Raw genomic sequence first — 13008 nt, 5'->3', positions numbered from 1 at the left:
AAGGAATTGCTGCTTCTTCCCTATCTAAAGTCCTCCAGCCATCAGGAAAACTACATCTGTCCCCAGTACAGGCAGGAGAGAGGCTGCAGTTTAACTAAAGCTTCTGGAAAGACTCTGGCCAGGCTGGGACCACCACACTCACTTGAGCTCTTCAATGGCCTGGCAGTTCTGCAAGCCTGTGATCAAGTCATCAACTCCAGTTGGCACAATCCTGCTGGAGGTCAGCCTGCAAAGCAGCAAGGAGAAAGTCAGAAGGTGAGGTCTCAACACAGGGAGAAAGAGGAGCTGATTTCACTGACAGGCAAGCTACTCCATCCCAAAGCCAAGCAGCACAGACATCAGGGACCAGTTTGGAGAGGTTTCTGCCTGGGCCAGTCAACCCCCAGCATCAGACTGGGCAGAGATGCCCTTCATAAGGCAGCTGAAGAGGGCTGTGAAAGGACTGAGTGCTGCTGACAGCAGGAGCAGCTCTTTTACCTGGTAGGGTGGTGTAAACTCACCTGAGATGGAAACAAGAGCCAAGGTCTCAGTCTCAAGTTTCTTTCAGGGAAAGAGGATAAAACCTCAAGTCATGCACATGGTGCCCCTATAACCACCTCCAGCACCAGCTCCAGGGAGCTGTGGAGTTTGTCACAGCTCAGTAGAGACCCCAGAGCTCAGGGCCATGGGCCAGACAAAGTGTCTGAGAGGATGAGGGTGAGACACAGGGTTGAGGAAATGATTAAGATGTGGAAAAGACCACAGCTGGGTACACACCCAAACTTCTTCAGCTCTGGAAGAGGCAGCAAAATCTTGACTAGCATTTCTGCTTCATCCTTGTGGAGATCAAGATCAGACCATCTGCAAGAAGAGAACAACAGATCTGGGCCACAAGCACTGATGACCAAAGGGCTGCCCCAAGCCCACAGTTAAGGCAGGGCTGGGGCACTGAAGGAGTGGCCAAGTCCCACAGGATTAGAGTACAGGTTATCTGAACACAGGGGAGAGATCCAGCTGCCTTCAAAGCACACCCCAGGAAACCACCATGACTTTTCTGGTTTCCATCCAAGCATGTTAAGTAGGGGACCCTGAGGGAAGGGGCTGGCACTTTGCACTGGGCTCTCCCCTGCCTTGCTGTGTGCTCTCCTGCACACACAAGGACAAGCTACTCCCTTCCCCTCCCCAGAAAAACCCTCTACAACACCTGGCAACTCACCTCAGTTCCTGAAGCTGAGCACATTTTTCATGCACCCTTTGGTAGAAGCCAGCAGTCCTGATTTCTGGCTTGTGCAGATTCAGTCTGCAGGACATAACCACACAATGCAGCTGCCACTGATCAGCAGCAGATGCCCACTGCAGCAGCTGGGGCCCTCAGGGCCAGCCTTAGGAACAGATGAGCTTTGCCACTGCCCTCCATGGGCTCTCCTGCTGTCTCCCATCTGCACTATGTGTCAACCAGCACAGGCTGGGGGTGACCTGCTGCAGAGCAGCTCTGGGAGAGGGACCTGGCACTGCTTGTGGGCAGCAACTAACCATGAGCAGCAACATGGCCTCGTGGGCAAGAAGCCAATGGCAGCCTGGGGGCATCAAGAGTGTGGGCAGCAGGGCCAGGGAGGTTGTGCTGCCCCTCTGCTCTGCCCTGGGGAGACCTGTGTCCAGCTCTGGGCTCCCCAGCTCCAGAGGGACAGGGAACTGCTGCAGAGAGGCCAGGGCAGGGACAGCAAGGTGCTGAGGGGCTGGAACATGTGTGTGAGGAGGAAAGGCTGCAGCCCTGGGGCTGTTGAGCCTGGGGAAGAGAAGCCTGAGCTCAGGGGCACCTCAGCAATGCTGAGAAATGCCTCAAGGGTGGGTGTCAGGAGGATGGGGATGGGCTTTGCTCTGTGGTGCCCAGGGACAGCCCAAGGGGGAACGGGCACAGGCTGCAACACAAACAGTTCCCCTGGCCCAGGAGGAGAAACTTTGGAGCCTTGGCACAGGCTGCCCAGGGAGGGTGCAGTATGGCCCTGAAGGAGACTGGCCTGAAAGACACACACACATGGGCCAGGTTCCTTCTGCACATGTGGCACAGAGGCCCTCTGAGACTGAACCCATGGAGACACAAGCCTCAGAAAAATCTGAAAGGTATTGTCCATCCCCCAGTGAGCTTCAGAACAAGCAGAACGTGAGGACAACAGTCACCTTCTCACCTGCCAGCAACTGATTCCACCTTCTCCAGGCACGGTGGGAACCTCACAGCTAACTGGAAGAGGGTTTTATGTTTACATATCCTGTAAGGGCAGAGATGGGAGAACATCACAAACCTCTCAGCTCTTGAGGGAGAGCAAATGCTGTTTTGCCAGAAGACAAATCAGAAGGATAGGATGAGACTATGCCAACCACCCATATCTCCCAAGAGGTCTGTGAACTGAAACTGGTTCCAAAGCCAGTCTAAATCTGGGCACCCCTTCTCCCAAGGCAGACCAGGACTAAGGCATTAGACCACACACCTTCTAAGCACTTCTGCCTGACAGACATTTGGGTCAATCTTGCTTCAAGTTGGCTGCTGGCTTACAGATGCATGGGACTTGGTGAATAAAGAACTGATCAAGCTGAAGTGTTTGCTTCAGCCCCATTCCCTTCAAAGTATCAGGCTGAGAGCAAATGTCTGAAAGCTCCCAGGAGCTGAGGTGCCACCTGTACTCACATGATCTCAGTGATGCTCCCACAGGCCTGGACAGCCAGCTCAAGAAGCTTTGTGACACTTTCTTTGCATACCCATGGCTCTTGGATGCTGCAAAGCAGAACACAGGCAAGCTCTGCTCCACTGACACACACACAGCCAGCTCTGCCTCTGTCAGGTGAGCACTCAGCACTCCAACACACACAGTAGGGGCTCTTTGCTCCTCAGAGCAACGTTTACACAGGCTACAAGCTGCAAAGAAAGAGAGGAGCAGCCCAGGTTCCCTGCAGAGGAGGCCACAAACACCCTCTTCCCTCCTGCCTGCCTGCCACCACTGGCAATGAGGGGGAGCTCTGATGTTACCCAGGTGCTCTGCAGGATGCCCAGGTGAGGACACAGCAGGAATGTGGTCACCAGAACCAGCAGCCTCCTGTGCAAGGTGGGCAGAGGGCTACAGAGACAGCACAGTTGCTAGCCACAGCTTTACAGGATGCTTAGGAGGAAGCAAGATCAAGCCAAAATGCCACTAACTCAGAGGCACCCAAGGGGATTTCTCAGGCTTCTCTGGAAGAAGCACAGTTAATGTATGAAGGGAGAGCTCAGATGCTCAGAGCAGCCTCAGCTCAGCACCTGAAACAGCACAGGGACACCATACCTGATTTTCAGGGGACCCAGAGTTTTCCTCAGCGAATGCAAAAGCCTCTCTGCAGCTTGGACTGTCATGTTGTTATTTGAGGATCTAGAAGCAGAGGTCACTGTAATGAAAGGCTCACAAACAAGCCCACCCAAAGAGGCCCAAGCAGCCTTTAGCTCACCTGTACTCTGCCAGGCCAGTGCACTTTTCCAGGAGCATGCACAGCTTTTCCAAGTGCTCTGGCTGAAAGTTGCACTCAGCAAGTCTGAAAGGAGGCAAAAGAGAACAGTCTGAGCCTTTGCACACAAGGTCAGGCTTTCTGACCCAGAGACCTCAGGCACCACAGAGAAAAGGGAGGAAGGGAGGTGGCACCAAAACCTTCAATGCCTTGCAAGGCTTCCAAGCCTGTGGCAACACTTCAAAAGCACTTGTTGAGATGCTGTGATCTGGCTCATGTGAGTGCTAATGGTGCAGCTCTCTGTGCCACCCTATCCTGTGGCAGGGGCTCCAGGCACACCTGCAGCTTGCCAGGTGAGGAGTGGTGAGTGGGAGGCAGGGAGAGAAAGGGCTGTGGGATCCTCTGTGGAAGCTCTTCTCAGAAAGTGAATCAAAGGCAACTCATCATCTGTTAGTGCAAAACATCACCTGGCCAGGAGCCAGAGGCTACAAGAGGGTTTCTTTGCCTTCTCCCTAGAAAAAGGACAGCACCTTGGCCAAAGAAGCCACTGCAAAATGATTGTGTATCAGTACCTCAGAATCTTTCTGGGGTCATCTCTGTTTGTCAGCTTGATGATTAAAGTTGCCTTGGAGCACAAACTGCAGAGAGAAGACATGTGAGTGTAAGACTGGAAGGGAAAAGAACTGTTATTGCCAGTGTTATTGCATCAAACTGCACAAAGAACACAGCAGAGCAGTGACAGAGGTGCCTGGCCCAGCTCACCTCTCCCCACAATAAACCAGCCCAAGGAAATGCTTCAATAAGCTTTTGCTAATGCTAAACTGGCATAAGGCAGCAGGGGTGGGTGGAGAAGCAATCCCCATCTGCCCTGCTGCTGTCTGCCTCCTCCTGCCCCTGCACTCTCTGCCAGGCTCTGGGGAGAGCTAAACCAGAAGGCTGACCCTTAAAATAGCTCAGTCAGAAGATTCAGCAACCCCATTTAACTGGAGGGAAGAATGGAAGTGGCTCTGGTTAAATGGGGTTCACAACAGACCCCCAGGTGAACACAAACACTGACAAGGGCAGATCTGCAGCACAGCCCAACCCTGTGACTCCCAGCTGTGAGAACCACTGCAACAGAGCCAGAACCCAGCAGCTGGTTTTGCCAGGGAGAAAAGGAGATGAAGACACAAATCCAACTGCAGAGCATTGGGAAGGGCTTTCAACAGGCTCACTCTGAAACCTCTACACACCAAGGTGAGGTAGGGGTGATGTTTTCAGAGAGCAAATGCTGCCTCCTGCCCTGCAGAGGTTCATTTGCAGACACATGCATGACAAGTATTAGTGCAGCTAATACCTGGCCTTTAGACACAAAAATGACTTGGTCCTGGGGGTAACAGCTCTGCTCCCTCCTTGGCAGCTACACTTGGCCAGGAGAAATGGACCTAAGCAGAAGCTTTGCATGCACTTGGCCATAAAGGCCATGGAAAACATGGCCCTCATCATTATTACCATCATTATCATCATTGCCAGGGTCACAAACTGGGTAGTAATGAAGAGGAAACCACTTAGGGGAGAAGCAGGAATCAGTGAGGAGGAACACACACCTGACTTGAAGCTCAGTGGTCTTTCCAGATGTGGCAAAGGCATTTATGAGATGCAGAACTCCATCCTGAGAAACCCTGTTATGGCTGAGGCTGCACAGAAGAGAAGGAGGGAAGGGTTTGCAGGGCTGCTGTGGGAATCACACACACAAAGGGGCAGAAGTGCCAGTGTCTGCTTCACTCTTGTGCAGACCTTAAGGATGGGGGGCTGCATGATTAGCACAGAGGGAGCCTGAGCTGGCAAGATGCTCCTGTTTGGGCTAGGAATTGCAGGATCAAGCAGCCAAACAGCTTCAAGACAGTTTCAGCAGGGCCATGGGTGCCCAGAGTGAGACCTTTGCCTCATCACCCATAAGATCAACAATCAAGTTTAACAGCCCTGAATGTGGTAATCAGCTAGAACAGGTACATGCTAAATATATGACTCTGCTTCCCAACTCCCCACCCAAATGGTGTCAAACATCACCCTGGGGAGGGGAGCAGAGGAGTACTCAGGGAAAGGGAGGCTTTTGATCTTTTTTGCTCCTCTTCTTGCTCTCAACTCAAATTAAGAGGCAGAAAGGCACAGCAAGGAGAAAGAGACTGAATGACCAGAGGCAGTGGATGGGCTGTACTCTTGCTCCAGCCAGACAAGGACACCTTCCTGATAGGAACTGTGCTGTTTGTGGTGAGGAAACCCCTGGGATAAGTAGTTTCATTAACTAATCAGTGCTATTGCAATGAGGTATTTATCAATGGCAGCCTCCAGTCCTTCACATCTGTCACCTGAATAAATGACACATCCTTTCAGCCCTCTGAAGTGGTGGCTCACCAACCAAACTCTAAGCCCTGACCTTGGGAAGCTGGTTTTGGAGCCAGTTCCCAGGAGGGACACAGCAGCCAGGGACCTGCAGTTATGCCAGGATGACAACATGCACAGGGAAGTGATGAGCTGACAACTCAAGGTCAACACCAGTCACACCACCCCACTCTGGGTATCTCCTGCTGACACTAACAGAAAGGCTGGCACTGACTTCAGAGGTTTTTGGATCAGACCTTGAGCCAGCCAGGCCTGGAGGTGTTGAGCTGTGCTCATGGCTCAGTCAGATCTTGCCTCCTGAGGCAGGAGTGGGCAAGAAGCATGACAAGCAGCTTCAGGAGGGGTCACACCAACACCCCTCTGCTTGGGCACCTCACACTCACAGGATGTTTTCTTACTTGAGGGAACAGGCCCCAGGCAATCGATGCAAATGGTCCAAGAGGCACCTCAGGCCTTCATCTCCCAGCTCATTCCCAGAAAGGCTGAAAGGCAGAAGAACAAGGAGACCAACCAAAAGTCAGCCTTTTCAGCAGCAGTGCTGCCCTGGAAAGCTTTGGAGGAAAAAGGCAAACTTCCTGGGCTGAAATCCCAGCTCAGCCATTAAAGCTCTGTCTAAAACAAACTGCTGCTCTACAACCCCCCATCCCCACCCCAGGCATAAGCTCCAGAGCAAGCTCAAAGGCAGAGCTCTGAGCAGAGTTCAGATGGAGCAACAGCCTCCTCCAAACAGACACAAAGGGAAGATACATCTGTAAAGGACCTGCAGGGTTACTCAGCAATGGTTTTTCTCTTAACAGCCTGAACAATGCACAGAGGCACCTGCAGCCAGGCTGGGAAAGCCCAGGCAGTGCTGAACCAAGCCAGCCCAGCTCTCCTTCAGCCACAGCAACAACCCAAGCCCCACTTACTCTACTTCTGCCAGCCATCCATGCTGCTCCAGGGCTCTGCAGAGCTCACCCACCTGCCCTGGGCCGAGGGCACAGTCAGTCAGCCTGTGTGGGAGACAGCAAAGGTTAGAACAGAGCAGCAGCCAGGCCCAGCCTGAGCTGGGAGCACTGCCCAGCACCAGCTGCATTCTTACACCAGTCTCCATGCAACATTCACCAAGGTGTTGCAACCAACACCCTTGGTCATGCCAGGGTTTGATGTTTGTCATAGCTGAGGTCAGTAATGACAACTCCCATGTTGTAAGTGGGGAAACAAATCTTCTCACCTATTTTTGCCATGTCCTTGGTGCCTAACTAGAGACACAGAACCCCAGAGCTCTTTCAGTTAGAAAAGACCTTTAAGATCATCAAGTACAACCACTGTCCTCAGAAAGAGTCACTGAAAGGTGACTCTTCTCTCAAGTAACAAGTGACAGGACAAGAGGAAAGGGGCTGGAGTTGCCCCAGGGGAGGTTGAGGTTGGAGCTGAGGCAGAAGTGTTTCCCTGAGAGGGGTGTGAGCCCCTGTGCCAGGCTGCCCAGGGAGCTGGGGCAGTGCCCAGCCCTGGAGGGATCCCAAAGCCCTGGAGCTGAGGTTGTATGTCACAGTTTTCTTGATGGGGCACCCAGCAACCCTCACTCCCAGAGAGGCAGCAGACATGTAGCACACACATCACACTGATGCTCATCTGGGGATTGTCACACAGAATTTGAGGCACACATGTGGAAACATGATGGCTGGGGCTCAGTTCACTTGGTTGTGTGGCAGAATTTGATGCCTCTCAGGATGACCATGAGCAGTTCAGTGACCACTCAAGAAAGGCACAGACCTCTGCCATCCCAATGCATCCAAATGGTTCTCCACTTAGGCAGCTGATTTGAGTCCCAAAGCTTCAGCTACTAGCCCAAGCTCCTTCACTACCAGCCCATGAGCTCTTCAGAGGACATTTGGCTGCCTGCACAAGTGAGCTACAACAAAGTGCTCTATGCCAGTACCTGCAGGATGTCTTTTGGCTTCTCCAGTTTGCCCCTAAGTACAGCTTAGCATTTTCACTTGACCTGAAGCAAATACAGAGGACAGCCTTTCAGCAATGCTCTTTGAAGATGCCCAGCTCTGTGGCTCTGTCAGAGCTGAGCTGCTGGGCTCCAGCCAGTCTGGCTGCCTTACCACACTTGCAGCACCCGGATGCGCTCACACAGCTTGATGGAGTTGAGGAGGAAGACAGTGCCACGTGGGGAGAATGTGTTCTTCCTGATACTGAAAAGGAAGGCAAAGGGAGAACAATGAAACCAGCTCTCAAGAAGAAAGGTTTCACTACACATGGCCCCCATTTTCCCACTGCTTATTTTGAGGTGCAAGTGGCTGGATCCACCCCATCTGCCTTGAGATCAGTGACCTAAAGTTCTGAGCCCTGGCATCCAGTCTCCTTTAGTCTCCTTTGACTAAACAAAGGAGTACAGACCAAGGGTTTACACTGAACACCTTCCTCTTCAGGGCTACTGGAGACACCCCAGACTGGAAGCAATCCTGAAGGAGCAAATTCAGTGTCTGGAGACACTGCAGCTCCCCCCCAGCTCACCTTGTAACAATGGCCAAGCACCACCTGCATGTTTTGCTGCTGTGCTGGGAGTGCCCTGGCCCCTGACAGCCTCTCTCCAGCCTCAACTCCCAGCCTAAATGGCTGATACACTTCTAGTGTCAAGTGTGGGGGGATGGCAGGTGCCAGGGGCAGACCTGGGAGATGCTGATCACACAAAGGGGTTGTGGGCTGGCCCTGTGTGGCAGCCAACAAGTCCTGCCTCTGTCCTGGATGCTGGAAGTCATGTTCCAGGGCACCTGCTAAGTGAGGGTTGCCTGGGGTGCTGTATCTAGGGTGGGTACTTCACCTGCTGGCCTTTTTCCTCCCCCCCACCCCCAATACATCCCTAAAGAATAAGGTTCAGTGCTGCTTAGGTTCTAGAAACAAGACAGGAATGGGTGTGAAAGAGCTCCTGCCTTTTCTTTGTCCAGCTTGCTAATCTACCATTACTGAGCAATGCCCCTAAGCTCTGCTGTTGGCATTAGTGCTTTCCAACCCAACTGTCTCATGGCAGTAATCAAAGCAGGGATCCCAAATATTACCTCAGCAGTGTCAGGTGACAGAGGTTTGGCAGGAAGCTCAGTAATCTCTCCATGCTCTGATCACTCAGTGCATTTCCAGACAGACTGTAAGACATGGAAGGAAAGGCATTGCCAAGAGAAACTGGGATGATGTGCAAGCATCTCTATGAAATGCAGCTGGACAAGCAGGCACACACGTGCATGGGGGTGTTGTGGGCAGGTTCTGGGGAAGAACAGAGCCAGAAATGCCCTGAAAGTTGGGCAAGGAGTGATCCTTACAGGCCAGCACCTGTGTTTCTCCTCATCCTGGAGCCAATTCACTTTGCAGTTTGAAGAGTCTTGCTTTCCCATCACTGTGACCTTATAGAACAATGCCACTGCTGTGCTTCCTGCATGCAGGGTGGATATTGTGCTACTTTTACTTGCTGTTACTCACTTTTTGTTCTGATCACTACCCTTCTGTTTCTCTTGGTGCCCAGCTCCTGCCTGGAATGCCCAGGAGCTCAGCTCATGGCTGAGTGGGCAAGCCAGGGTCTGAAGGAGGAGATGGCAACACTTGTGTCTAGCCACAGGACTGTGAGAACCCACATGTGTTCTGGGGGGTTGACACACACAGGCTTGGTAGAGAGGCCAAGCTCTGTTTGAAACAGAAAGGACAAGAGGTGTGGGTTTATCTCAGCACCTGGATGAAGTTTTGTGGGGGCTGTGGTGAGAGGAGAGGTGATTTACACTGTCTGCTCACTCAAACACTGGCTCTGTGCCTGTGGGCTGGGGAGCTGGGGTTGGAGACACAGACAAGAGCTGCTGAGTGCACAACACTTACTGGATTTCTGTCAGCTGGGGACATTGAGCCAGGATCTGGCACAGCCTGGTCACATCCTCTGGACCCATTCTGCAGTCCCTGAGACTGAAGAAAACAAAGCACTCTGGAGCTAATCACCTCTCATGACAGCAGTTTGGCAACAGTCAATAACCCAGAGCCTCACACCCTAGGACAAGGCCCACAGTACCCTTCTTGCTTCCCCTTGACACATTTTGCTACCCACAATCTAGGAGGCTCAAAACCTGTGACCAGCAATTGATGTCACCAGCTCTGAGCTGATTCAAGAGAGCCAGTCCATCAAAACATTCCATCACTTTGGGTGTCACCTCCCCAGAGCCACATCACTGGGACTCAGACTGTCTCAGAAGAGTGGGCAGCATCTTCCCTTGCTCAGTGCTGTCTCAGCTCTCCTAGAGCAATGGTGTCTCCTATGTCCTTCTCCAAGAAGGAAGCCACAGAAACCTTCCTGCCAGACAAACTAAGCAGGTCTCCATGGGAAACATGTAGCCAGTCTGACCTGTATCCCATTATTTAGGGGCAGAAGACAATCCCCTTGAGGCTCACCAAGCAGGAGGTGCACTACTCATCTTCCCACACAGGCCCACAGCAGTGGACATCCCAAGTCTTTCCCAAGAGGGTGCATTATTCACCCAGCCACCTCTGGCATGTTGCTGGGTCCCTCCTGTGACCACAAAATAACAACCTGTTGGCCTGGGTTGAAGCCAGCTGGCCCAATTCCTACAAAGCTTTGCTATCTTACACCAGCCAAGAGCTCCCTTGTGACCAAGAGTTATTCTGGGGACTGGCCTCCATGACCAGTTTCATCAAGGAAGAAGATGGAAGAGGGATATATTAAAGATGCATCTTTTGCAGAGGTGTGGAATCAGACAAGATGAGACACAAGCAAAGAACCATCTGCTTCCCAAGGGAGATGAGTCTGCCTTCAGAGGCAGGCAGGGAACAAGAGAGGTCTGTGAGGTGACACAGCTGGAGGGATGGGTCTGTTCCACACTGCAGACAGACCCCCACAGCCAGCTCTCCCTGCACTGCTGGGTGACAGAAGGAAGCTGGAGCTGCCATACCGAAAGCACTGGCCTCTGGCTTCGTGCTTGGGATGCACCAGGAAACTCCTCCAACATCTGCTGGTACCTCTGACCCTGGGGAAAGAAGGGTTTACCCATGAGCTGTGCTGATGTTATATTGCCCCTGTGCAGCTGGCTCCACAGGCTGCAGCTGGGGAAGAGGGCAATGGCCTCACACTCCAGTCTGCCTTTCTCACCACCTGACACCATTAGGTTCACATCATCCCCAGCAGAAAAAGGGCCTTATCATCCCTCTTCCAGCCTCCAGAGGGTTCTACATCCACTCAGCACTGTGGGCTGGCCTGGCACAGAGTGGAGGTGAGCCCTGATACTGCTGTCTGCTCCCCACCCTCAGGCATGAAACAGCTCACCCTGCTTCCTGACCTGGACCTTAGAGCCAAATGGCTCTTTAGTTGGCACCTCCCCAGGGACTCACACATCACCAGCCATTTAAGACCTCATGAGGAGGAGTGTGAAAGGCTTGGACAGGTGACTGGGGTGTGATTTTACCTGGTTCTCTCCCAAAAGGTCAGATGAACCACTTGTGTCTGTCCCAAGCTGTAAGCAGAGAAGAACAGAATTGGGATGGAGTTTGAAGACAGCTGCCCCTGTCTCAAAACAGGGGCAAAAACTCACAAAACCCACAGCTTGAGGTTTCTAACAGCAAAAAATAGGAAAAGTACTCCTGGTCATACCTGAGGTTCATGGTTTTAATGTGTTCCTGTGTAGATAAGGTCTGAGCTAAGAAAAACACAGAGTTCAGGGAGATCTGGTTGTCATCAAGCCTATAGGAAGAAAAGATTAAGTCAGCTGCTGCAAGCAAAGCTGTTAACAATTCACACTGAGTCACTCAACAACAGGGATCCTTGTCCAACACTCTCAGAGTCTACTCCTTGCCACCTTCTGCCTGTGTTTCCAACCACAGTTCTGCAAACACAACTCACTCCAGCACTTGAGCTCATCCCTCCCTTCCAGAGTTCAGAGCATCACAGGAGGATGGAGGCTGGAATGGACCTCTGGACATGACCCAGTCAAAGTCCCCAGCTCAGAGGACAGTTAGACTAGGGCAGACTGCTCAGGCTGTTGCCCAGCTGAGTTTTTAGCATCTCCAAAGGTGGAGAATCCACAATCTCTCTGGGTAACCTGTTCTAGGGATGGACCATGCTCACCACACAAGTGTTTTATCACAGTTACATGTATTTCAAGTCACTGATGTGAGGCAAAACCAACTCTTTGGCTGTAAGTGCTGTTGTGGCAGTACCAAACCTACACTAATTAAGATCTGTCTCAGGTCTAGGAGGGCTGTTACAATACCTAGTGTGACCATGGGCAGCATGCTTGGTGCTGGAAAAGCCCCCCAGACAAATAACACTGTGTTTCATTGCACTGCCATGGAGAGAAGCTGCAGACTCAGTATTTGGAACAGTCTTGGTTTGAGAACAGTTCAGCTAATGAAACTGCATGAGTAAATAGCTCTTTCAATAGAGCAGAATGGTGCTGTGCTCCTTCAGCCCCAGCCCTGTTCAGTGCCCTTGCAAGGGGAGTGCCAGGGAAAATGCCCAGGGAAACATAAGTCACCAGTGTGGCTGAATTGTGGCTCCACTGCTGAAGGTGGAGCTCCCCTACACTTATCTCTCAAAGGTGCCCATCTCAGGAGAGGAAGGACTGTTCTTCCTCTTGAGGAGGATCCAGGAGAGGAGAAAAATCAGTGGCCTGCTAAAGACCTTGGCTTGTTTCAGAAAGCAGGTGCCACACATGCACATGTGTCCTTCATGGAGGATGGAGTACAGAGGCTCTTGGGCCCTGATCTCCACCAAATGGAGCCAATCTGTTCTGGACTAGAGGTGAGGACAGAGCAGACAGTGGATCTACCCTCAATAGACACAGAATGTAACTGTACTTGATCCTGAAAGGCCCTTCCCATGGGTGGCCTGTGCTTCCACAGCCAGCACTCCCATAAAAACCCACCCATGAGTAAGGGGAAACAGGAGCTACTCACTTGAGAGAGCTTAACAATTTCATATGTGGCAGGAGCTGAAACAGCTGCACAAGTCCTTCATCTCCCAGGTGATTGTTGGATAGGCTAGGATTTAAAGAAAGGCATTTAAATTCATAGAAAAAACCCCAGGGTGCACAATCAGCTCTTTGTAACACAAGCTCTGGAAGCAGAACATGGGCACCCCCATCAAAAGGACACGTGCACTGTCCCTCTCCCCTGAGGACTGAAGCCTGTGGAGAAAGCAGA

At 52.0% G+C, this 13008-nt stretch overlaps 1 protein-coding gene across 1 annotated transcript in view; it reads right to left on the bottom strand.

Moving 5' to 3' along the window:
• The window catches only part of NLRC5 (NLR family CARD domain containing 5), a 50530-nt gene that overhangs the window by 12007 nt on the left and 25515 nt on the right, over positions 1 to 13008 (bottom strand). Inside the window, exons 20-38 of the mRNA XM_062007788.1 lie at positions 12763 to 12846; positions 11459 to 11548; positions 11274 to 11321; positions 10764 to 10838; positions 9682 to 9765; positions 8880 to 8963; positions 7926 to 8015; positions 7754 to 7816; positions 6741 to 6824; positions 6231 to 6314; positions 5037 to 5126; positions 4023 to 4088; positions 3454 to 3537; positions 3294 to 3377; positions 2663 to 2749; positions 2166 to 2246; positions 1196 to 1279; positions 757 to 840; positions 143 to 226 (exon numbers count right to left, since the gene is read on the bottom strand). Coding sequence (XP_061863772.1) covers positions 143 to 226; positions 757 to 840; positions 1196 to 1279; positions 2166 to 2246; positions 2663 to 2749; positions 3294 to 3377; positions 3454 to 3537; positions 4023 to 4088; positions 5037 to 5126; positions 6231 to 6314; positions 6741 to 6824; positions 7754 to 7816; positions 7926 to 8015; positions 8880 to 8963; positions 9682 to 9765; positions 10764 to 10838; positions 11274 to 11321; positions 11459 to 11548; positions 12763 to 12846 — 1530 coding nt within the window. The remainder of the gene's footprint in view (positions 1 to 142; positions 227 to 756; positions 841 to 1195; positions 1280 to 2165; positions 2247 to 2662; positions 2750 to 3293; positions 3378 to 3453; positions 3538 to 4022; positions 4089 to 5036; positions 5127 to 6230; positions 6315 to 6740; positions 6825 to 7753; positions 7817 to 7925; positions 8016 to 8879; positions 8964 to 9681; positions 9766 to 10763; positions 10839 to 11273; positions 11322 to 11458; positions 11549 to 12762; positions 12847 to 13008) is intronic.

This window comes from Colius striatus, chromosome 14 (genome assembly GCF_028858725.1).
Source record: "Colius striatus isolate bColStr4 chromosome 14, bColStr4.1.hap1, whole genome shotgun sequence".
NCBI lineage: Eukaryota > Metazoa > Chordata > Aves > Coliiformes > Coliidae > Colius > Colius striatus.
Note: the sequence above shows the minus strand (reverse complement) of the source record. Positions and strands in the feature narration are given on the sequence as shown.